The sequence below is a fragment of the Microcaecilia unicolor genome, chromosome 13, assembly GCF_901765095.1.
Source record: "Microcaecilia unicolor chromosome 13, aMicUni1.1, whole genome shotgun sequence".
NCBI lineage: Eukaryota > Metazoa > Chordata > Amphibia > Gymnophiona > Siphonopidae > Microcaecilia > Microcaecilia unicolor.
Genome location: NC_044043.1, coordinates 75376471 through 75403099, shown reverse-complemented (window position 1 = coordinate 75403099; position 26629 = coordinate 75376471). Strand labels below are relative to the sequence as shown.

The following is a 26629-nucleotide window of genomic DNA, read 5'->3' as shown; positions in this document are numbered from 1 at the left end:
TACCCGCTTTGGGTAAAGGCGAGATACAAATAAAATAAATAAAATAATACATAGAATAAGGGGGTTCTGCATGTAAATTTAGGTGGGGCATTTGCACCACATTTTTACTGATAGAAATGGACGTGCCTAAATTTATGCGTGACCCACGCACTTAAGTGCTATTCTATAAACTGCACCGAAGTTTAGGCGTAGCTTATAGAATAGCACTTAAGCGTTTTTTTTCTGCACTGATTTTTTAGGCACAATTAATGCCTGTTATTTGCATTCAGAGCCAATTGCATGAAAAGAACCCTCTGCCAACTAATGCATAAATAACATTAGCCTGTCTTAATTGTTAGTAAATGAGAATCTTTGTTTTACACTTGATTAAATTCTTTGGATGAGGTTATTTCAAGTTGCTGCAACAAGAATTATATTATGCATTATTGCGTGGACCGACGTTACTTTTACTGGATGTAAAAACAATGAATTATATGATTTTAGGGTTAAAATGTCAAAGTTCATTTTACATTCTTTCAGGATCTAAACTGTGATATTGTGAGTTGAAATTATTTATGGTTTTATATTACATCCAACTCTGGACCAAAACAAGTCAGATTTTATCAGACAGAAAGTCAAAAGTGAGCCAGCATCGTTAACAAACCTCAGAACTGGGTAGATTCTGGATGCATTCTGTAAAGAACTGGATGTTTTCTACTAAAGGTCTGTGGGTGATCTAACCTATGGTATAGTATATAACTACATATATATCTGGTTAGATAGATAGATATGTGAGGGGGTTTATAGAACACTACTCCTCACCCTCAAGAACAGTCCCTCAGGTAAGCTGAACCACCTTATACCTTAAAACCCTTAGTCCCTCCCAGAGAGGAAGTGAGATGGGAGGGGTGGAGCCGAAAGGTAGGAAATAGGAATATAAAAGGAAGGGCCAAAGTGGGGATAAGGAGGCCTAGAGAAGGAAGAAGTGAGGCTCCAGCATATGCCTTTACTGCATACTTCTAGTTACTGTGTCCTGGCTGAGGCAAGTCAGTCTTTTATGTGAAGACTTGTGAACCTTGTTCTGAGGTGCAGCCAGATCTGGAAATCCAGACAGAGAGAGAGAGAGAGAGAGAGAGAGAGAGAACTTACAAACCATATTTGGGGCGTGGCAGTCACAAGCCATAGTCTTTGTTTTGGGCCCTGTTGACCACAGACTCAGGCCAAGACTTTTTCCCCCTCTGAAGTAAAGAGACTTTACCTTTGTTCTCGGGCCTGTGAAGTAACAGGTCTCCGATTTAAGTCAATAAAGCACTTATTTCATGTTTACAACCTTGTGTGGCTGTGTTATCGTGAAGGCCCACCCTCAACCCTCACTCACAGTATCACAGAATGTGTATAGAAATATTAAGAGAGGCACAGCAAAGTCTACCAAGCAGCTTGCACAGAAATTCATGACATGGACTCCAAGGTGCTTGTTTTTCCCTCTGTATAATCCATCAACTTTCTTTTCCATTCTTTGGCCAAGCATGGAGTTGTTCTGAAACAAAACATGCTTTCTTCTTTTCAGCCACCCTCTTCCCCCCACCCACCCTGTGGAGTGGGACACTGCCAACCAGACCTTTCTGGTCTTCCTTTCAGAAGCTCATCTTTCCAGTCAAGGGGAGTTCCTTGAGCTGTTTTTTTTTTTTGAACAACTGCTGGAAGCACTTTGAAGTAAACAGGCATCTGTATTTAGGCCATCAGATTTCCCACAGCATCTCTGGATGGGGTTGACAGAGGATGCCATTCTAGTGTTTCTACCAGCTGCCAGTTATTAAAGTGCAATCAATAACAGCGCAGCGGAAGTGAATGGAATTGAATGGCAGCAACATTTGTTCACTGTCTTTGGGCCCTCCCTCCTCTTCAAATTTAAGGAAACAAACTGGGAAGCGATGTTGCTCTCCTGACTTATTGCGATGACACCCCTTGGGGCTGAATTGGTTTTCAAGTCTAGGAAACAGATCAGGGGCCCTGCATGACTGAGGCTACCAAAGCTGAAACTGCTATTTCTAATATCATAATAAACAGAAATAAAATAAAACAAAGAAAAGAAGATGATACCTTTTTTATTGGACTAAACACATTTTTTGATAAACTTTCAAAGGTAACCTTTCTTCTTTAGATCTGATCTGAAGAACTACTACTACTACTTAACATTTCTAGAGCGCTACTAGGGTTACGCAGCGCTGTACAAATTAACAAAGAAGGACAGTCCCTGCTTAAAGGAGCTTACAATCTAAAGGACGAAATGTCAAGTTGGGGTTACCTTTGAAAGCTCACCAAAAATGTCAAGTTAGTCCAGGCCCCACCTGGAGTATTGTGTTCAGTTTTGGAAGCCGTACCTTGCGAAGGATGTTAAAAAAATGGAAGCGGTGCAAAGAAAAGCTACAAGAATGGTATGGGATTTGCGTTCCAAGACGTATGAGCAGAGACTTGCTGACCTGAACATGTATACCCTGGAGGAAAGGAGGAACAGGGGTGATATGATACAGACGTTCAAATACTTGAAAGGTATTAATCCGCAAAAAAAATCTTTTCCGGAGATGGGAAGGCGGTAGAACGAGAGGACATGAAATGAGATTGAAGGGGGGCAGACTCAAAAAAGATGTCGGGAAGTATTTTTTCACGGAGAGGGTGGTGGATGCTTGGAATGCCCTCCCGCGGGAGGTGGTGGAGATGAAAACGGTAACGGAATTCAAACATGCGTGGGATATGCATAAAGGAATCCTGTGCAGTAGGAATGGATCCTCAGAAGCTTAGCCGAAATTGGGTGGCGGAGCAGGTGGGGGAAGAGAGGTTGGTGGTTGGGAGGCGAGGATAGTGGAGGGCAGACTTATACGGTCTGTGCCAGAGCCGGTGATGGGAGGCGGGACTGGTGGTTGGGAGGCGGGAAATACTGCTGGGCAGACTTGTACGGTCTGTGACCTGAAAAAGGCAGGTACAAATCAAGGTAAGGTATACACATATGAGTTTATCTTGTTGGGCAGACTGGATGGACCAGGCAGGTCTTTTTCTGCCGTCATCTACTATGTTATCTTTTTTTATTCTCTTTATTTTGTTTTATTTCTATTTAGTACCTTTAATAGTGAACTAACACGGCTACCCTACCATTAATATCATAATGAACTTCACTCTTAAGTGTGGCATGATTCTAAGAGTATAAAAATTGTGTCTGTATGTTAGGTTCTATATAATATGATTATGTTTGTTCTTTTTAAAACCACTTAGTCAAATCAGTGGTATATAAGGGGCCCTTTTGCTAAGCTGCGTAGGTTCTTACTTGCTCCCAATGCACTTCAGTTTGGAGTTACTGCCCAGCTACTGTGAGGCCCTTGCGGTAATTTCATTTTTTACGTGCGTCTGCTACGCGCGCGGGAAAATAATTTTTATTTTCTGGCATGCAGCAGAAACCGGGGCGGTAATTGTCATTCTGCGTGCGTAGATGATTACCGCATGGTTAATGTGCGAGACCTTACCACTAAGTCAATGGCTGGCGGTAAGGTCTGAGACCCAAAATGGAAGTGCAACAATTTTTATTTTGCTGCACGTCCGTTTTCAGCAAAAATTTTTAAAAAGGCGTTTTTTACAGGTGCACTGAAAAATGAATCTGTGTGCGCCCAAAACGCACACCTACACTAGTGCAGCCCATTTTTCGGCGCACCTTAGTAAAAGGGCCCCGAAGTTTTTAAAATAAATAAACCTGCACTGCTTGTAGAGGGTCATTGGGGGACCCTTTTACTAAGCCACATAGGTGCCTGTGCGCACCCAATGCACACCAATTCAGAACTACTGCCCAGCTACCGCATGGCCCAGGTGATAATTTCATTTTGTACACGTGTCCAGTAGGTGTGCCGGAAATTTTCAGCACGGCGCTAACTGGGCAGTTATTGGCATTGTACGCATGCTGACGATTACCACCCGGTTAATGCGTGAGACTTTACCGCTAAGTAAATGGGTGGCGGTAAGATCTCAGGCCCAAAATGGACGCGCACCAATTTTCATTTTTCCGCATGTCTGTTTTCGGCCCCCCCAAAAAAGGCCTTTTTTGCAGTTGCGCTGAAAAACGAACCTGCACGCGTCCAATACATGCATCTACACCAGCGCAGGCCACTTTTTGGCGCACCTTAGTAAAAGGACCCCTAGAATACAAGACTTATTTACCAAGCATGAATAGATGTACACTGTGAAAGCCTTATATGGCAATTCCCCCCCAAATACTATAAATGGCGCTCAAATTTGGGCCCACACCCAATTTGCACAATTTAATTGAATAATGAGCTAGCTAGCGCCATTAATTGGGTGCTATAAATCAAATAAGTCCTTTTATTCCCACCTCTTTAATTCCCTTACCTCTTAGTTGTTCTGTCTGTTTGTCTGTCCTATTTAGATTGTCAGCTCTTTGAGCAGGGACTGTCTTTTCATGTATGGTGTACAGCGCTGCGTATGCCTTGTAGCGCTATAGAAGTGATAAGTAGTAGTAGTAGCTATAAATCAATTATTGGAGCTAACCGGGAACAATTTTAATTTACGAGTGCATCTTCCTAGTCAATATTCTATAAAGATGTGTGAATACATTTTTGAGCACACATCTGAAAAAGGGGTGTAACCACGGGAGAGGCATGGCTGGGTCGGGCGTTCAATTCAGATGCGTGAAGTATTATAGAATACAGGAGATCTGTACCTAATTTAGGTGCAAGGATTTACACTAGGTTTCACGTGGTGTCAATCCTCGCGCCCAAAACTGGGTGTGGATCTCGGCACTAAACGCTAATCTATAAACAGCGCCCAACTCAGAGTGCCAGTTATAGAATAGCGCTCACTGCTTACTTTTTTCGGCACCCAAATGTGAGCAAGTGCAAGGTGATGCATGTGGGAAAAAAGAACCCGAATTATAGCTACGTCATGCAAGGTTCCACGTTAGGAGTTACGGACCAAGAAAGGGATCTGGGTGTCGTCGTCAATCATACACAGAAGCCTTCTGCTCAGTGTGCTGCTGCGGCTAGGAAAGCGAATAGAATGTTGGGTATTATTAGGAAAGGTATGGAAAACAGGTGTGAGGATGTTATAATGCCGTTGTATCGCTCCATGGTGCAACCACACCTTGAGTATTGTGTTCAATTCTGGTCGCCGCATCTCAAGAAAGATATAGTAGAATTGGAAAAGGTGCAGTGCAGGGCGACTAAAATGATAGCGGGGATGAAGAAAGACTAAGGAGGCTAGGGCCCTAAATGTAGTGAGGGCGGCTGACACCCGGGGTGGACCGCCCTACCGTCCTCCCCCTTCCTACGCCACTGTGCATAGAATAGGGGCCTAAGTCACTTACATGCATAACTACAAATTACTGCCAATTAGAGCTTGTTGATGGCAATTATTTGTACTTAATGCCAATTTAGAGCCAATTAGCTGATGTGGAGGGCCATTTTCAATATAACAACTAAATCCGATTTTGGCCATTTTGCGGAAAACGTCGAAAACTCCAGTAGTGAACGTGTCTATTTTCAAACTAGAAAAATGTCCAACTTTTTGGTAAGAGTTCTCTCACCACATGGCCACGTGTTCCCTGGGGGCTTTTTACCCGCTGCAGTAAAAAGAGCCCTGGCGTGCAGGAGAAACAATCCCCACTGCCAGCACAGGGCACTTTTTAAAAAAATTCTTTATTCTTTCTTTATTTATAATTTTTATATACAACTCCAAAGCGAACTTTGTCAAGAAATATGCCATAATATTCCAAAGAAACAATATACTAAGGGAAACAATTTCCCCTTTCCAACTTCTACTACTACTACTACTACTATTTAGCATTTCTATAGCGCTACAAGGCGTACGCAGTGCTACATAGAAGAAAGACAGTCCATGCTCAAAGAGCTTACAATCTAATAGACAAAAAATAAATAAAGTAAGCAAATCAAATCAATTAATGTGAACGGGAAGGAAGAGAGGAGGGTAGGTGGAGGCGAGTGGTTACAAGTGGTTACGAGTCAAAAGCAATGTTAAAGAGGTGGGCTTTCAGTCTAGAATTAAAGGTGGCCATGGATGGGGCAAGACGTAGGGGCTCAGGAAGTTTATTTCAGGCGTAGGGTGCAGCGAGACAGAAGGCACGAAGTCTGGAGTTGGCAGTAGTGGAGAAGGGAACAGATAAGAAGGATTTATCCATTAAGCGGAGTGCACGGGAAGGGGTGTAGGGAAGGACGAGTGTGGAGAGATACTGGGGAGCAGCAGAGTGAGTACATTTATAGGTTAGTAGAAGAAGTTTGAACAGGATGCGAAAACAGATAGGGAGCCAGTGAAGGGTCTTGAGGAGAGGGGTAGTATGAGTAAAGCGACCCTGGCGGAAGACGAGACGGGCAGCAGAGTTTTGAACCAACTGGAGAGGGGAGAGGTGACTAAGTGGGAGGCCAGCAAGAAGCAGATTGCAGTAGTCTAAACGAGAGGTGACAAGGGTGTGGATGAGGGTTTTGGTAGAGTGCTCGGAAAGAAAGGGGCGGATTTTACGGATGTTATAAAGAAAGAAATGACAGGTCTTGGCAATCTGCTGGATATGAGCAGAGAAGGAGAGAGAAGAGTCAAAGATGACCCCAAGGTTTCGAGCTGAGGAGACAGGGAGAATGAGAGAGCCATCAACAGAAATAGAAAACGGGGGGAGCGGGGAGGTGGGTTTGGGGGGGGGGGGGGAAATGAGAAGCTCGGTTTTGGTCATATTTAATTTTAGGTGGCATTGAGACATCCAGACAGCAATGTTAGACAAGCACGCTGAAACTTTGGTTTGGATGCAAGGTGAGATATCAGGGGTAGAAAGGTAGATTTGGGAGTCATCAGCATAGAGATGGTAGGAAAAGCCATGGGTTGAGATTAATGAACCAAGGGAAGAAGTGTAGATAGAAAAGAGGAGGGGACCAAGAACAGAACCCTGAGGTACGCCGACAGGCAGAGGGATAGAAGTAGAAGAGGATCCACCAGAGTGAACATTAAAGGTGCGGAGGGAGAGGTAGGAAGAGAACCAGGAAAGGACAGAGCCCTGGAATCCAAGTGAGGACAGGGTATCGAGAAGTATGCTGTGATCGACAGTGTCAAAAGCAGCGGAAAGATCAAGAATGAGGATGGAATATTGACCTCTGGATTTAGCCAGTAATAGGTCATTGGAGACTTTAGTAAGCGCAGTTTCGGTTGAGTGGAGAGGGCGAAAACCAGATTGTAATGGGTCAAGAATAGCATGTGAGGAGAGAAAATCAAGGCAGCGGCGGTGAACAGCACGCTCAAGTAATTTGGAGAGAAAAGGAAGGAGGGAGATGGGTCGGTAATTAGAGGGACAAGTAGGGTCGAGTGAAGGCTTCTTAAGGAGAGGTGTGACCACAGCATGTTTAAAGGCAGCAGGGACAGTTGCAGTGGAAAGTGAGAGGTTGAGAATGTGACAGATAAAAGGAATAAGAGTAGGAGAGATGGCATTAAGAAGGTGGGTGGGAATGGGATCAGAGGAACAGGTGGTACATTTTGAGGAAGAAAGGAGAAGTGTAGTTTCCTCAATAGTAACTTCAGGAAAGGAGGAAAGGGAATGAGGGGAAGGAGAGAGGGGGGAATGGACTAGTGGAGGGAGAGGTGGTGAGGTAGAGAAAGCAAGGTTTATCTTTTGAACCTTGTTGTGAAAGAATTCAGCAAGGGTCTGAGGAGATAATGAAGGGGGAGTTGGGGGAGGGGGCACCTTGAGGAGAGAGTTCAATGTGGTGAAGAGAAGTCAAGGATTAGAGCCAAGAGAGTTGGTCAGTTGGATATAATAATCCTGTTTGGCACGTAAAAGAGCAGATTGGAAGGAGGTCAGCATGAACTTAAAGTGTAAGAAATCAGCAAGGGCCCGAGATTTCCGCCAGAGGCGTTCGGCGGAGCGGGTACAGGAACGTAGGTAGCGGATATTAGAAGTCAGCCAAGGTTGGGGTTTTGTACGCCTTACAGGGCAGGTCATCAAAGGTGCAAGAGTGTCTAAGGCAGAGGATAGAGTATTGTTGTAAGAAGAAACAGCCTCGTAGACAGACGTGGATGGTGCCACAGTAGAGAGGAGGTTTGAAACATGGGAGGATAGAGATGAAGGATCAATATCGTGAAGATTCCTAGATAAATTAGATAAGATAGGACGGGACTTGGAGGGAGGAGATTTAAGTGTGAAAGTTATAAGATGGTGATCAGAGGAGGGAAGATCAGAGGCAAGGAAACTAGAGGGTGAACAGTTGGAGGAGAAGATGAGATCAAGACAGTGACCATTTTGATGAGTGGGGGAGGTGGAGCATAGTTGGAGATTAAAGGAGGACGTTAAAGCGAGTAACTTGGAAATATAAGAGTTGGAAGGATCATTAGCAGGAATATTAAAGTCACCAAGGATGAGAGAGGGGGAGGAAGGATCATGGAAGAAGGCAAGCCAGGCGTCAAAGTCACTGAGAAAGGATGAAAGGGACTTATCAGGGGGACGATAAATGACCGCTATTCGAAGAGGCAGAGGAGAGAAAAGGCGGATAGAATGGACTTCAAAGGAGGAAAAACAGTGAGATTGAGGTGGAAGAAGGGGTTGAAATCTGGAGGAGGGAGAGAGAAGTAGTCCAACACCGCCCCCACAGCCAGCAGGGTGAGGAGTATGTGAAAATAGATAACCGTCATGGCACAGGGCTGCGACTGAAGCAGAGTCATCAGGGCAGAGCCAGGTTTCTGTTATGGCGAGCAGATGGAGGTGACGCGAGATAAAGAGGTCCTGGATATAGGCGAGTTTATTACAGATAGAGCGGGCATTCCATAGGGCACAAGAGAAGGGCAGAGAAGAGAAGGGGAGTAGAGAAATAGAGAGGAGGTTAGAGAGGTCGCGGTGAGATCTGTAGAGTTGGGATAATAGTTGGTGAGGGGGGCCAGGATTGGGATTGATGTCACCGGCTGAGAGTAAGAGGAGTAAAAGAGAGTAAGAGGAGAGTAGGAGAGGTGTGGCCACGAAGGCGTCGAAGGCGAGAGGTATTTAGGTGGAATGGGGAAGGCAAAATGGACGGAAGAAAGAGGCGGAGATTAAAAGCCAAGAGGGAGGAAGAGGGTAGGAGAGAAGGTGAGGTGATGAAGTCTCATTTTTATGCAGCAGTCCACAAAAAAGGGGAGACTGATACACAAATCCTTATAAGAGGATAAGGCTACTAAGTAAGAAAAACAACATTACATCAAAAAGGATAGCGTTTTAGATAGAACGATTACTTCCACATATAATCTTATATAAATAATTCTCACCTGCAACTTTCTGAAGCTCACTCTGTGGGAGGGAAACACTGAAGCCCTGCACTGTTGGTAGGCTAGGCTGTCAGCACCACTCACTGTCACTCATAGACCCGCCCTCAGCCACGCCCCATCCGCACATAATTCACAACCCCAACGTTCTAAATGAAGCCTCAACCGGAAGTGTGAAGCGTCGAGATATCCTTTTTGCCCATGACTGTGTGCCCCGCCCTCGCGTCACAACGTGATGACGACGGGGGCGGAGCACTGACACTCCACAAAACGCGATCTCCCCCTGCCCCTCGGCGGCCATTTTTCATACGGAACCCGCATCACGGAACGGACAGGTGCCTGGAGGGGGGTTGGGGGACAGCTGGGTTGCTGACGATGGGTGGCTGCAGGGGGGCCCGGGGGACAGGAGGCTCGCTGGACACCAAAACCTTGCTAGCGCCCATTTCATCTCTCACAGAAACGGGCCTTTTTTACTAGTATCTCTGTAGTCATTTAGGAATTCTTGCATCAATAAATGTACGAAGTTGAAATGGTTAAAAAAATGTCATATTCTCTAATTGAATCACTTTTTCCCACAGCTTGGTAAAAGGACCCCTAAGTATATTTGGTGAGCCAAAAAGAGGACGAGAGATTTTCCTAAACTCTTCCCACCTCAGTCTGAACTTATTTATGAGCATCTCGACAGTTAATATAATTCACAAACAGCAGTTTCTTGGATTTGGAGCAGCTGGGGCAGGAGAGATGAAGCAGGAAACAGGCAGTCTTTTCATTGCGGTATGTGGGGAGAGGGGGTGGGGGAGCTCAGGTCAACCTTTTTATAAATCGCTGCTCGCTTCCCGTTGGAGATTTTCTAATTCCTAGTGAATTTGGAATAAAATCCAGCTAACTCTGCTGTCAACTTGATTCTAGGATTCAATCTCCAGATACACAGCAGTCTCATTAAGGCTCAGCACTAAAGAATGACCAAGGTTTTTAGTTCCCCATTTCACCACTTCTGTTCAAACATGCACAATTTTCTTCATGGTTACACAGTTTATTGAAAAGAAATATTTTTTTTTTACCCTACTTCTTCTCCGGCATAGAACAGCAAACCCCTCTCTCTAATCTGCCCCTCAAACAAAGATTTAATTCCAGTTGAAGAACACAGGATCATGAACTCTTTGATGCTTCCTGTTTCTCCCTGCTCTCATTAAAACTCCTGTTGCCCTCATAGTCATTTAAGTACCAGAAACAGTTTCTGTGGACTCACCTGCTGGGACGAATACTTTCAGAAGCAGCACAGCAGCCACACAAACAAGCAACCCAAAGACTTTAGCCATTTGGAGAGGAAGAAGTAACAGAGGTAGTCCCTGTTAAAAGGGCAAAAAACAGTTAAGTTTGATCAGCCCCGCTTTTTAAAAATCTTTTCAATTCACAGGCCTGGTGCGGGTAGTTTTAGTTACTTCGTTATTACCATTGAATTTCTGTCTGTGCCTATGCTATGGACTTGTTCCTCTGCTGTGCCGACTTTATTATTTATGCGATCTTCTTCCCCATTCTCACTCAACTACTGAGCATCAGAACAAGATGTGTTTTTAGGCATGGTCTGTAACGAAGTCACCAAGACAAGGACTGAACCACAGATGGAATGAAAAGAGATGGGAGAACGGAAGATTATGAGTGTAAACTGAGATTGGTGTCTGAACAGGGAATGAAGGAGGCCGCGCACCAAATGAAAAGCAAGGGTTGGGTAAAACATGTTCCCACCTACCATCATTAAGACATCCTAGGGATTTGCTGTTACAAGGTCTTGATGTCAACATAGACAACTCACTGATATGGTGGGGAAAGCAGGAGACGCCTAATGGCTGTTAGCCAGCAAAGCCAGAGCTCTGCAGGTATTGGTAATCTTGGACAAGTCACTTACCCTCCTCTGCCACAAGTACAAATTTAGACTGGAAGCCCTCCGGGGACAGGAAAATACCTAGTATATCTGAATGTAACTTGCCTTAAGCTACAACTAAAAAAGACATAAATTAAACCCCAAATCCTTTTCCTCATTCCATTTTTCCAGAACAGTCATTATCCTAACTCACCCTTGTCATATTGAGTGTTCCTAGTGGGGAGAAATTAAAACTGCTGCAAAGAAGAGACCTTTCACTCTTCAACCAGATGGTAGAGCAGCTGACTTCAGATAAAATGGTTACTAGTGCATCCCTGGTACCCTCTCAAGTACACATCCATCCCAGGAACCAATCCTTTCTCACCCACCTCCACCCCAACGCTGATGCCATCCCCTTCTCCCGACAGACACACACATATACACTGAGTCAATCTCTTCCCTCACCCCACCCCTCCCAAGCCCGCATAAGGTGATAGGTAGTACTTTGATTAAAGACCCATATCTGAAGGATGAAGCCCTGGTGCATGGCCCCTGCTGAGCACTTTCACTGCAGTGACCTAAGGCAAGAGGGTAAATAAAATTGGTAAACTCCCACTGCATAGTCACAATTGTATCACTTTCTACAATTAAGCTGGAAGCCCAAGGAGCAGGAGTAAACTTCTGTGTCAAACAGATATTAAAGTACGAAGCACTGTTAAACACAAGTTGACCCAATACACTAAGCAATTCTATGTTCGCTGTAGCCAGTGAATGTGTAACTAGTTTATCTGTGGATTTTCAGATTCTATATGGCTGAAAATCTGCCTGAATGGCTCAGTATTGTCCTTATAAAAAAAGGGTGGAAGAAGGGCAGAACGAGGGCAGACTTAACATTATTCACTATTTCCATGCCAATTATTCAGCACCAAAAAGCGTTATAACAGAAGCATGGCACCAACAGAGCCCAAAAATGGCAGATCAGCACGGAACTACACTTATGTACCCTGTTATAGAATAGCCCCTTAGTCTATCTGTGCCAGGGGTGGACAGAGAGTGGCTGCCCGATACCCCCCCTACCGCCGCAGCCGACACCCCTGCTGCCCCGGTCCTACCTGAACGGCCTTGGTGGTCTAGTGGTCTCTGCAGAGGGAGGGAGGAAAGCATGTTCTTTCCTGTCTGCTGTGCTGCTGCTATTCTCCCACCTGCCGGCACTACCATGTTTTCAAAATGGTGGCTGAGACTTCCCGTGGTAATCTCGCGGGTCTCGACAGTCTCATGAGAATTCCGCAGGGAGTCTCAGCCACCAATTTTATAATATGGAGGTGCCAAGCATGGGGAATAGCGGCAGCACAAAGAGAACATGTCGTCATCCCCCCCCCCCCCCCCCCCCCCCCCGCAGAGGCCACTAGATCACCAGTGGTGCACCTTTAAAGGTAGGACCAGGGAAGGCTGGAGTGTGAGGCAGGCATCTGGGAAGAGCCTCTGGGCCCTCGAGCACTGCCCGGTTGCCCAAATGGTCAGCCCGCCCCTGATCTGTGCGAATCTGAAAAGGAGGCATAATGATGGGAGGGACAAGGGTGGGCCAGAGGCATTCCCTTAAAATGTGTGCAGTGTTGTTGAATTTGGGGGATCCGCACCCATTTTGTGCACTGAGATTTACACCCAATTTCACTTGGTGTAAATTCTTGTGCCCAAAACTGGGTGTGGCTCCCGCTGCTAAGCGCAATTCTGTAAATGGCACCCAACTTGGAGCGCTGTTTATAGAATAGCACTTAGCTCACATTTTTTTTGGCACCCAATATTGGGCATCATTTACTGAATCTAGTCCATAGTGCCTGCTCTAAAATGCATTGAGGAATGGACATTTCCACCCCAGTTATGTGCAGCGGAAGGATCCAGTTTTAGAAGCATAGACATCAACGGGGGTCGAAAAAAGAACATAAACCTGTATGTTCTGAAATAGCACAGTACCAAAGAAGTGGCTTACAGGTTCACAGCACACAGGAACAAGCAGAGCACAAAGCAGACCAGGAGTCCAAGAAATTCTTTATTCAAAAAGTCCCGACGAGGCCATGTTTCACCAAAATGGCTGCATCGGGGTAAAACACTAATAAACATACAAATTTAAAATTAAGATATAAATCATAAAAATAAATAAATTTGAATTATACATACAAACATGCACAAAAACTAAAAAAAAACTTATACCATGATTGTGTACTCATATTCAATGGGTGTGATAACATAAAAGCGTTAAAACATACATCATTTGGGTAGAGTGCTTAGTGGGGAGGAGTGGGGCAGCATTTGTCAACGTACTCTTTCTTCGGGTATAACTTCTTTAATTGTGGAAAATGGATATAAGTTGCATCTTTGGTGGTGCTTTACCCCTGTGAAATTGGCAAAAATGGGGACCAATATGTCAGACCTCGTTGGAGAGAAGCCGGGGGACATGGGGTGGGATTGTCCTCTTGTGCAGCCTTTCTGGTCTCAGGTATTTTCTATGCTTTCTCGGATCTTGCAGGAGGACATTGCTTTGAACACGGAACTTGCCCTTTTGAATGTCTCCTTCCCACATCTGGACGACAGTGTGGATGTGATTTCGAGGCTGGGTATCAGTGCGGCCACGGTGGTGATTGCCACTATCTGCAAGTAGCCTTAGGTCCCCATCGTTCTGCAGTGGTGGGTCAATGGTATGCAATGTATCACCCGACAGCACTTAGTTGCATTCGGGTGAGCTCTTTTGATAGACGCTGGACGCTTTATGCCCAATGGAATCAAATTTGTGCACCTATAGTGGATATATGTTGATTTTCTCATACAAGTTTTGAGAGATAGCTGGGAGGGTATGGGGGGTGAAGGGGAATGTTACTGGGTAGCTAGTTTTTTTTTTCATATGTCAAATAGACACTGTGTGTTTTTTTCTAGCAAAAAAGGTGCTGGTACTCAAATGCTAGGCCATCCTTCAGGGGTTGGGTGATCACTGAGGGACCCACCCCATAATAGCCAGGCCCCCTGCAACCAGTCATAGAATCTATGACAAGACAGAATTCGTGTGTAGAGCCTGAGCTCTATCAATAAAACTTGGGGTCCATGGGTCAATATTAGCAAACAGTGGAAAAGGTGCCGGTACTCAGTACCCCCAAGTACCCCCTCAAAAAAGCCCTGCAGATAGATGCACTGAAAAAACCACTGTGTATCTGTCTTGCCTGGTGTTATTTTTCTGCTGATTTGTCTTAATAAAGGTTTGTTAAAAAAAAAAAAAATATATATATATATATATATATCATAAATTTATACATATGAACATGCAAAAAGAGCTGCAAAACTGACACTATGGATATGCATGATTCAAATTTGTTCATTTTTACAATTTATATCTTAGATATAATTTTAATTTATTTATGTGTTTTACCCCTGATGCAGTCATTTTGGCAAAACATAGCCACATCAGGTCTTTTTGAATAAAGAATTTCTTGGACTCCTGGTCTGCTTTGTGTTCCACTTGTTCTGAACTAGCAACATGCACGTGTATGGTTTATTGGATTTAATATACCACCATTCCTTGAACAATAGAAGACGGTGTAAATAACTATAAAAAAATGAGAGTTAGAAAGGAACATCATTAAAAATAGGAAAGTGAGAGCAGACTTGTTTATATGTCAGACATTTTAGAAACATATATGTGTATTTTTCCCCGGTATCTCTTAGGGGGACATAAATCACTGGGGATTAAGGGGGAAACTTCCTCTACTCCATCCAGTGGAGCACTGCTCAATACAAGCACTTTTCTGAAACCTAGATGGGTTGCAGGTGTAAATCCTGCCCTTGATCTGTTTGGACATAGACATGCATTCCTGTTCTAAAATGGCAAATACATGATTATTTTGTAGTCCTACCCAAAATGTGCTTATACCGTATCCTCTTGCCAGATGCATATATTTGAGTTTTAGACATGTGTGTTATATACTAACTAGCCATTAAGCTTGTTAAAATGGGCGAGCTTTTTGTTTTTAAAAATGTAATGAAAGAGCAAAAGGAAGAAATGAAAGTTGAGGGGCGAGTTGTTTGTTGTTGTATATTTAATAATTCTCACCTCTATCCATCCATGTCCAGCAACCCTCCTCTTTCCCTTGACCTCCCCCGTCCAACAACCCTGCTCTCTCCCCTGCCCTCCCCCGTCCAGCTACCCTCCTCGCTGCCGCTCCCTCCCCTCTCCGTGCCGGGCCCCCTGCACTAACATGACAGCGCCTCTCACCTCCTTGTGAAAGCGCTGCAGGCAGCGCTTTCACATGGAGGTGAGAGGCGCTGTCATGTCAGTGCAGGGGGCCCGGCACGGAGGAGGGCGGGAGCGGTGGTGGCAATGTCGGGGAGGGGGGTGGAGGTTGGTGCTTTGGCGACCTTGGGGAGGGAGGTGGAGGGGGTAGCGGCGGCGGCGACCTCGTGGGGGTGGAAGGGTGGGAGCAGTGGCGTAGTTAGGGGGCCTGGCACGGAGGGGCTGGGAGCGGCGGTGGTGACATCGGGGAGGGGGGGGCAGACGTTGGTGCGCTGGCGATCTCGGGATGCCGGGCTCTCAAAGGCGGTTCCCACGGTGGACTCTGCGGCCGTCCGGTTCTCAGAGAGGGGGGGCTGCTGCTGCTCTTTCTGCTCCCCTTAGCAACACACATAGCCTCCGTCAGTGGAAGGGGCGGGACAGCGACACCAGCAATGGATCGCTGTGACCTGCTGCGCATGTGCGGAACATTGATGACAGCTGCTCTCTACTGCGCATTTGCGGGTGAGTCGGTCACAGCTCTTTTATATAGTAGGATGTAATATTTGAAGTGCTGTCTTTCCAAAGTAGGGTTGGTGATGTTTGAGCCCTTGCTGTGCTGTTATGGTATGTGAGGTTTACTTTACGCTCTAAATGTGCTCTTTGTAGGGTTTTATATTACTTCTTGATACATCTGGTGATTAGCACTGAAGGGAAGTTTTCTGGAGCAGTTACTGAGGTGACATTGAATATTATGAAGTCATCTGCCTTGACCTCCCTGGAAAAAGCAAAATATAAAATTTTCTCTAGATTCAGTGTGCTTTTTTTTTAGCTTAATTTTGTGAGGTTAATAAGATTATATAGCGTGTATGTAAAGAATGAATGGCAAAAATAGTGGCATCAAAAATTGGTAGTATTATTTTGGGATTGGAGTTGGGGGTGGAGCTTGGGCTCAGCTAAACAAAAAGGTAATTCTGCTGCTCCTGGGAAAAGTTGTGTAGGAACTTGAATCTGATCTTAAGAAGGTCAAAATATTTTTCTTTGACAGGCGTTCCTGGCCTGGATGGCACCCGGGGCGGAGCGCCAATGGGCCCCCCCCCCGGGTGCAGTGCGCCCCCCCGATAGATGACACCTCCCCCCCTCCAGTGAAATGACACCCCCCGGGTACACGCCGCTGGGAGGGGGGCAGTGCCACGGCATGCGCCTGCTCCTCCGAGTTCGCTAAACTTCGTTCGTTCGCTGCAGCTCCCTCTGCCCCGGAACAGGAAGTAACCTGTTCCGGAGCAGAGGGAGCTGCAGCAAACGAACGAAGTTTAGCAAACTCAGAGGAGCAGGCGCACGCCACGGCACCCCCCAGCGGCGTGCACCCGGGGCGGACCGCCCCCACCGCCCCCCCCTTGGTACGCCACTGTTGACAGCCTTGAATGTGGGCCCTCTGTTTCATTTTAATGGCTGATGATGGGGGTCATCAACCATTTTCTTTCAGGATAGTCTTTACCACCTATATGAAGGAAAGAGAGAAAGAATGAATGGGAGACTGGTGAGTTGGCAGCAGGGCCGCCGAGAGACTGGGCCGGGCCCGGGGCCCCGCCCCATCCACCCCGAGGTCGCCGCTGCTCCCCCCCGAGGCCGCCGCCCCCTCTGTCCACCACTGGGCCAGGCCCCCTTCATTGAAATCACAGCGCCTTTCACCTCCGTGTGAAAGCGCTGCAGGCAGCAGCACATCACCTCCCTGTTGGTTGTTTATTTATTTGTTACATTTGTATCCCACATTTTCCCACCTATTTGTTGTTCCGGCCTCCTTCCCTCCCTGTGTCCCGCCCTCGTCTGACATAACTTCCGCAAGGGCAGGACACAGGGAGGGAAGGACACCCGAACAGGGAGGTGATCTGCTTCTGCCTGCAGCTCTTTCCCAGAGAGGTGAGAGGCACTGTGATTTCAATGCAGGGGGCCTGGCCCAGTGGCAGACGGAGGGGGGCGGGTGGGACTGTGGCACCGGGCCCCCCTTAGAGGCACGGGGAATCTTGTCCCCCATGCCCCCTCCTCTCGGCGGCCCTGGTTGGCAGGATGCAGTGCATTTTTGCCCCTCACCCCCAATAGGCTAACTTGTTAGTCTCACTCACACACAAAGAGTGACACGAACTGTACGTACTGCAGCAGGACATGTTTATCCACACCTACCCTAGCTGAGATAATATTTAACCATCTCTCTGACCTCATGTGCACCTTTCTTTAAATTAGTCACCATACTTTCTAACTCCTCTTACTCTATTACTTATCTATATGTTCCATCTTTGCTTATACCCTACACTGTCAATTAAAATGTTATATTACCTCCGTCAAAAGTGTAATGGATACTCTGGTTAAAGACAAAATAATTTCGGCTCGAAAGTTAGAGCAATTAGAAAATTATAATCGAAGACTAACTTTGAGATTGCTGAATTTTCCAATGTTACCAACTATGACACCTCGTGATTTCCTTAAGAAGTACCTTCTAGAAATATTGAATTTTTCTTCAACAGACATTCCCCCTTGTAATAGAGTGTATTACTTGCCAAATGTTTCAAAAGAGAGAGATGTCTCTGAGTCAGCGAAGGTTGCTTTGGATATTGATACTCAGAATTTAACTGCTATCTTGGAAGACTCCATGGGAGATGTTACAACAAGAGGAACTTTAAGTATGACTTTAGTCTTTGAACAAGATATAAACTTGTTGATGAAACTTTATTTCAAATATTCCTCAAAATTATTCTGTGGCCAGAAAGTGTGGATGTTTCCAGATGTAGCAAAGATCACACAACAAAGGAGGAAACAGTTTTTACTTTTGAGGAATGATGTTAAGGGATTGGGAGCAACATTTATGCTGGCCTATCCCTGCAAATGCTTGATTCGTCTATCTGGAATCAAATATGTTTTTTTTGATCCACTTCAATTAAAGACGTTTCTGGACTCTAAAAGACCTTCTAGTTGAATGATATGACTAATTCTCAGCGATGGTGTATAGGGATGAAGATCAGGATTAGCCTTAGATGAAAATAAGTTGCTTCAGTGTTACATACTCCTTGAATTGTACTTACAAAACCACTCTCCCCCTCCATATGATGGTCTGAGGAAGAGTAAATACAAATGTTTCATTAGAATTTAGATGTATTTTTCGTTTATATAATTTCTCTGTATTACCTTACAAATGATTGTTTGTTTGTATTATTGAAACTATATAAATAAATACATTTAAAAAAAAAATGTTATATTACGTATTGTGTTTGCATTGTAAGTAGTATACTTTGCCGTACTTTGTCTTGTTATTTGAATGTTTTTACTGCTGTAATTGTCTATTGCTCATGTTTGATTTATTTTTTATTGTACACCGCCTTGAGTGAAAGCCTTCAAAAAGGCGGTAAATAAATCCTAATAAATAAATAAATTATATACACATCTAAATGCCAGTTTATGTACGTCTAAGACACAAGGAGCATTTCTGGAATAAGAGTAGGCAGACTCAGGGGAGGAGTTACAGCACATCACAGGCAGTGGTGGTGTGATTTATGCATTTATTTTATAAAATATATGCACAATTTGGATATTCAGTGCCGCTGCCTATTCATATAGGACTAGACCCTAACCACTACTCACTTGCCCTGTACCCTTTTATCCTCACCTCTCTTTAATTCCCTTACCTCTTAGTTGCTCTATCTGTGTGTTTGTCCTATTTAAATTGTGAGCAGGGACTGTCTTTTCGTGTATGATGTACAGCGCTGCGTATGCCCTGTAGCGCTGTAGAAGTGATAAGTAGTAGTAGTAGATTTTATACATGGCACCAAAACTTTGGCGTTCAATGCTATTCCATAAAGGGCACTTCAGGATGAGCATTCTATAGACAGTAGTGGCCCTACCATTAGGCCAACTGAGGTGGGGGCCTCAGATGGCACTTTTCATGGGGTGGCAGCTCACTCCTTTCTACTCCCCCACTGGCAGTGGTCTGGCTTCTCCCCCTTTCCTTTCTCAACCCCCTTCCCTGAGTCTACCTTTTTTGGTTTTCCAAAAGTCGGCGATGGCAGCAGCGATTCCCATCACACAAGCTTCTTCTCTGTACTGTGGCCCTGCCTCTGAGGAAACAGGAAGTTACGTCAGAGAGGCAGGCTGCAATAGAGGGAAGAAGCTGATGCTGGTGACTTTTAGAAAACCAAAAAAGAAGGTACATTTGGGGAAGGGGGTTGAGGAAGAATGGGGGGGGGGGGGGAAGATACCAGACCACAGCTGGGGGCAGGGATTTGGGGGAGAAAGAGAGAGTCTGAAGGGAAAGATGTTGGGTGGGGGGGGGGGGGTCAGGGGCCATCTCATCCTTGCTTCAGGCAGCAGATTGCCTTGGGCTGCCCCTGTCTATAGAAGAGCATTTAGGGCTGTATTTGGCGCTCAGCTTTGGCTATCAAATTTGGCACGTGACTGGGTAAGAGGACTTACACCAGTTGAAACCTAGTGTAAATCCTGGCATGCAAACTGAGTGCAGATTCCCGCTATTCTGTAACAGTGCGCACATTTTTTGTGAATGCCCCTCCCATAGCCACACCCCCTTTTGACTTGCCAGCGATCCAGTTTAGGTGCCCATTGTTACAGAATACTACATAGCCGTATTGGGGCCCCATAAGTGCTTGTTAGTTCCAACAACTAAATCATTGGAGCCCATCAACTATCCGGGGTTGGCACCCAATTTTGGGTGACCTTTATAGAATCCGGGGGATAGTGAGTGGTGCTGAATATCTGGACTAAGTTCAACACCAACACCGACTGAAAACATGCCCTTGAGTTTTCAAATCAACCTATTTTGCATTTTGACAGCAAAAATTCCATTAGTGAAAAAGTCAGAATGGTCAACGTGAGTGAAGTACTTAAAAGTTGTGGCTAGTGGAGATTACTGCTTCCCACCCCCCCCTCTCCCCTCCCCCCAGGACTGAGCTCTCTCTTTAATAAAGTTCCTATCTATGCTAATGATGATATTCTGGCGTAGGTAGCTACATTGCATGGTGCCTCGGTGTGTAGCCAGCACATGCTGTATAGCGCAGTAGGAGGAATGGGTGTACGAGTGGGCAGCAGCATGGCTTCCTGCCCAAGACAGCATATGCCCCAGCTCTTCTGGTGGATAGACTGTCTCACTGTCAGCGAATACTTCCAAGCATTCATTTAAGCCAGAAGGCTACAAAGAAAATCATTGAGGGTGGATGCTAGGATACCTCCCTCGCCCCATCCCCACCACCACCATGTATGTCCCAAGCACAGGGCTCCTGTGTTGTGCCTTACCATATAATCCTATCCTTGTGCTATACAGGGATGTGCAACTTCCTTCATGTTTACAGAGGGTTAAATATAGGCACCTGCTGTAGCTATTTCAGAAAAACACCAGCAAATGTAAACAAAGTTGTTAAAAACATGAAATAAAGGAGTTTACATTTTCAAGGCACCAGTTATGCCACCTGAAGATAGCTAGCATATACACTCATCTAATGGGCTAACTTTTGGACCATTAGGAAAATAGCCAGCCCTGGAGTTAGTCATCTCACCCTCATGGGGCATCTTCTGTGAAGGAAGAAGCTGAGGAGCTGGAGGCGATAAATGCACAGAGAAAGAGAAACACCCAGCAGCCTTCTCCTCCAGCAAGATTGCATTGCATTTATATACCACATTTTTTGTTTTGTTTTGTTTTGTTTCCAACACGCCAGTCCTTGAATTTTAATGTACGCCCGCCCTTTGATTGTCTTTTCAAGCCAAACAGATGGCAGACAGGTTACCCGCATGAAAGTTTTGGGGTGTAATCATTTTTTAAAAAAAATAAAATGTTCACCATTGAATGGGTCAAATAAAATGAAAACAGCCTTAAGATCCTCACAAGGATGCTCTGCAGGAAAAAATCACCAACATTGACCCAAAATGTGTGCTCTCCAGGACACCTTTATGGTCCCTATCCCCTCTTTCCTTAAAATCATACCTTGATAAGTGAGTCTCACGGTGTTTTTAAGCTACCATAAAGCAAGCTGGACGAGTGGTTTAAATATTGCACAAGATGAGACAAGTTTTCAGGCACTTGTTACGCTGTGAATCAAAATAAATTTCAGAAGACACAGAAACATTTAGAGAGACGGGACACGGCCACAGGAAAACATTGCTCAGTTTACAGATCTCTGAAATTAACACATCCCCACACATTAACGCCAACGACGGCTGGTTATTGAATTGCTACTGTAAAACACTTGTAGGATTCTCTCTTTAGAAATTCCCATTTACCTCCCCACTTATCATCAGTTCAACAAAGAGCAATTTAAATAAAAGGCTGCTTGGAGGAGTGAATTCAGACATTTGTCAATTTGGATTTGGGCTCTGCAAAGAGATTTCCTCCTTTGTAGACTGAAGGAATTAAAATATTTTTCATTGACAAATGAAAAGCCCTGTTGAGTCTTTGCAATAGACATTCAAATTAGAGCCCATAAAACCTTTGTTTCCACCAGCTCTTTTTTTGTGTGCAAAGGAAGATGAATAAAAAAAAAAATACGACCTAGGGAAAAAAAAATTCTCTTACTGAGCATCAGATAGAATCCCAATACAAAAGAAAATCTACATTTATTGCAAAGGACGTGGGAGGAGGGACACACAACAGCAAAAACTGAGGTAAGGAGTTCCACTTACAAGCTTCTCTCTCCGTCTGGCTAAGCTCCTCACCAGGAATGAGTGTCAGCTTGTGGAGCCGTTTAAGAAATCACTGCAAAACCTCCCCAGTTCATGGGGGTAAAGTGGGGGCTCCCGAGGAGGAGGAGCGAGCGAGCCTCATAGACTATTGGGCTCCTTCAGGGAGAGTTGCATGGCTATTATTACAGATATTGCAGTGGCTTCGGGGCAATGGCTGAGGGAAAGACATTCCATCATTTACCTTCTGATTGAGATGTCATCTTATAAGCTGGGGCTGAATGTATTTATTTTTTGCACGCAGGAATAAGAGTCAACAGACAAGTTATAAGTGCTGCATTTTTAGTGAACTAATTCGATACAACCGTAACTAGTTTTCCGGAGCTCTGCTCCTTTCATAAAGAAACAGCCCACTTAAACTGGGTTCATTTTTACATAATTTACTGGTTCCAAAGCTGTTCTTATAAAAGAAACATATTGCATCAAGCATATTATTTTCATAACATTTTTTTGCAGGTATTTCTTGTCATCATTAATGCTAGCGTTAAGCAAGACCTTATCTATATCTATCTATCTATCTATCTATATAGGTAGCATAGAATCTTGCTGTTCCTTGGGATTCTAGAACCTTGCTACTCTATGGGATTCCGGAATCTTGCTACTCTCTGGGGTTCTAGAAGTGTGTTACTCTTTGGGATTCTGGAATGTTGCTACTATTTGGGTTTCTAGCAGGTACTTGTGACCTGGATTGGCCAATGTTGGAAACAAGACACTGGGCTAGATGGACCATTGTTTTGACCCAGTATGGCTATTCTTATGTTCTTAGGTGCCTGCTTCATATACACTGTAGATCTCATGCAATACAGTTTGTTAATAATGAGGGATCACTTACAGTGTTGTCAAGGACTGGACCCCTTTTTTTGTTATTACATAGTACACTGGAGACTTGATACCACATGGATTCACTTCTAACGCAGTTCAATATTTCAGACCCCAACATCCATGTTATGTGGGATCTACAGTATATTTCTGTAGTTAGATGGCAACCTGGCCCAATACACAACCAGGATTTTTTGGTGGTAACAAATCTAATAATGCCCCAGTAGAATAGGGCATAGGCAGTGGAATGGGGTGGGTTACTTGGTCCATGACCCTACCAATATTTTGTCAAACAGCATCAGCAACTAGGGACTTTAGGGCAGGGGTGGCCCGACCATTAGGTCACCTGAGGTGGGGGCCTTAGGCGGCACTCTTCAGGAGCAGTATCTCGGGGGGGGGGGGCAGCTTCACAACATTTTACTTCATCACAGTGACTTTCCAAATTCAGCAGTGGCAGCGATTCTCATACACTGCCCTTCCACTGCCAGCACCCGCCTCTTCCATTTACTGTGGCTGCCTGAAGTAGCTTCCTGTTTCGCTCAGGCGGTTGCAGTAAAGGGAAGAGGTGGGTGCCAGCGGTGGCAGGGCAGCATATGGGAATCGCTGCTGCTGCTGGGTTTGGAGTCACAAAAAAGAGGGAAAACAGCATACAAAAGCAACCAAACAAACAAACAAACAAAGTAAACAGGCCATGATAATGATGTTTTATATTTTATTATCTTTTATATGTATATGTGTATGTATGTTTACATAGGATTGTATATATGATAATTGGTCTATATTCTTTTAAATTATGATAATTATGTTTTGGTTTTAAATTATCTTTTTTTAAATGTACATGTGAATGTATGTTTATGTAAGAATGCATATGCATCTTGATTTTGATGTTGGTCCTGCACTATTGTATTATATATAATATATATTTTACTGATATATGTTTATGTATTTTTCACATTAGACCCCCTAATGCAGGCATTTGTACACCGAAACACGGCCCGTGTCGGGTAATCATCATAAATAAAGGACTACATTTTTCTCAATCCTGAAGGCCCAGTGTTTACTTTGTTTGTTTGTTTGTTTGGCTGCTGGGTTTGGAACATCATCATGATGAGGTAAAATGCCTGGGGGCACGGTATCGCAGGCCAGGGGGGGCGGGGCGGCATCTAAGCTCTGTCTCAGGCAGTATCTTGCCTTGAGCTGGCCCTGATTTACGGGCAGGGCCAAAGATATTTGTTTGGCTTCCCTCTCCCAAAGATGAGGAGGGATTTAGTGAAGCTTGAGAAATGGTCCAGAATTTGGCAACTAAGATTTAATGCTAAAAAAAAACGGCAGAGTCATTTATTTGGGCTGCAAAAACCCATGGGAGAGATACAGTGTAGGGGATGAAGTACATCTATGCAAGAAAGAAGAGTGGGACTCGGGTGTGATCATATCTGATGATCGTAAGGCGGGCAAACTAGTAGAAAAAACAATAGCAAAAGCCAGAGAGATTCTTGGGTGCATAGGAAGGGGAATGGCCAGCAGGAAAAGGAAAGAGTGCCTTTGTAGAAAATCTCTGATGAGACCTCATTGACAGGGAGATGCCAGTTCAGTACAGTGCCAGAAAAATACAACCACAACAGCGCTGCAACACTGCTCCCTAATGCTCAGCACTAATGACTTGCAAATTTAGGTGCAATGTCGGTGCTGACCATTAGGGAGCTGTTTTGAAGTTAGGGGAAGGATGACACCTGGCGCCTGCAATGAGGAGTTGTGCGTGAATCACAGCTCTTCAGCGCATGCCCAGAATGCGCAGAGGGGGAAGAGGGAAGGGCTGCCAGTTGGGTTAGTCTTCTTAAAGGTACTTTCTAGAGACTGCATTTTAATAAGAATTTAGCAGTTTAGTACCAGCAATCCTCCCCCCCCCCCCCCCACACACACACAAACACACACACATTCCCGGCAGCAGATAGGCAGGCAGAAGGTGAATTAGAAATGGTAGGGTCTGTCATGCAGGTGATACATGGCTCCTGTCCTGTGCTTCATTCAACTGCTCTGCCTGGAGTTCATGGCTGCTGAGAAGGAGGAGTGGTACACGTTAGGGGCGTAGCCAGACCTCATGGTGGGAGGGGGCCAGAGCCTGAGGTGGGGGGCACATTTTGTTCTACCACCCTGCCGCCGTCCCCCCGCCTCGCCACCCTGCCATACCCCACCCACTGCCATGCAAGTACCTTGGCTGGCAGAGGTCCCCAACCCCTGCCAGCTGAAGCCTAGCCGCCGCATTGCCTGCCCCGCTCTCTCTTCCCCTCACATCCTGCACACTCCTTTTAGTGAACTTGAGCACGCTCAGTTTCACTAAAAGGAGCATGCCGGCCGTGAAGGGAAGAGAAAGCAGGGCAGGCAACGAGGCAGCGTCAGAGACCGGCACTGGATTAAGGCTTCAGCTGGTGGGGGTTGGGGACCCCCGCCAGCAAAACCAGGGGCCCAGAAGAAATTTTGGGAGGGGGCCCAGGACCCCATGGCCCCACAGAGCTATGCCACTGGTACACGGCCTTTGTGAATCTCATGAACACCGAGCCGGATACGGAGATGCGCAGTGAGCCTGTTCAGGCACCTTCTAATGCCAGCTCGGAGCTGATTTATTTTATTTTATTTATTTATTTATTACATTTGTACCCCGCGCTTTCCCACTCAAAGCAGGTTCAATGCGGCTTACATAGTAATTGGGATTGCAAAGTATTGGTGGAGAGAAATAAGTTGAGTATTATCGGAGTAATAAAAGAAATAAGAGGGTAGATGAGGCGGAGGGGAATGGGCAAGAGTGAAGGGAGTAGGAGAGGTGTGAGTAAGGGTAGGTGAGCATTGGGGGAGGGGTTGATGAGGTGAAAGAGGATAGAAACAGGGGATAAGCGGGGGAAAATGAGGCGGGAGATGTAGTCTAGGTCGTTGTCATTGGCTCCTGGATATGTGATGAATAGATGTAAGTTCTGCAGCAGTAAGGAAGCCCTTGCTAACTGTGCTGTTCATTGTACGTTGGAGGAATTAGGAAATTCCCTCCTCTGCATAGATGGTTGGTAGTCAACTGTTTTGGGGAGGCTAAAGGGGGTGGAGCTTACCTCCGTGGCGACGTCAATGACGTCGTGTCACTGCCAAGGGGGCGGAGGGGCGGAGCTTACCTCGGCAGCGACGTCAATGATGTCGCGTCGCTGCCAAGGGGGCGGAGAGCTGACCTCCGTGTTCTCCGTGGAAGCGACATCAATGACATCGCTGCCACGGAACTAAAACAATTAGACCGCACGCGCGAGGGGAGCGGGTAGGGCGAGCGCAACACCCGGAAGTTGACCATTGGGCTGGGGAGTACTGTATACAATTCTGGAGACTGCACCTTCAGAAAGATACAAACAGGATGGAGTTGATCCAGAGGGGACCACTAAAATGCGCACTGGTCTTCATCATAAAGCATCTGGGGACAGAGTTAAATATCTCAATATGTATACTTGAGAAGAAAGGTGGGAGAGGGGAGATATGATAGAGACATTTATTTATTTATTTATTATCACATTTATACCCCACATTTTCCCAACAGCATCAGGCTCAATGTGACTTACATCGTACCGCAAAGGCTGACGCGATCCGGTAAATTAAATTAATACAAGATAAATCCTACATAAGAAAGAATGGGGAGAATACTTCCATGGCATAAATACAAGAGGCAGTGGCATACC

General features: G+C 45.3%; 1 protein-coding gene across 1 annotated transcript in view; it reads right to left on the bottom strand.

Annotated features, from left to right (window-relative positions):
- Positions 1 to 26629, bottom strand: part of LOC115482402 (glutamate receptor U1-like) — a 52184-nt gene that overhangs the window by 21928 nt on the left and 3627 nt on the right. Inside the window, exon 2 of the mRNA XM_030222150.1 lies at positions 10511 to 10610. Coding sequence (XP_030078010.1) covers positions 10511 to 10610 — 100 coding nt within the window. The remainder of the gene's footprint in view (positions 1 to 10510; positions 10611 to 26629) is intronic.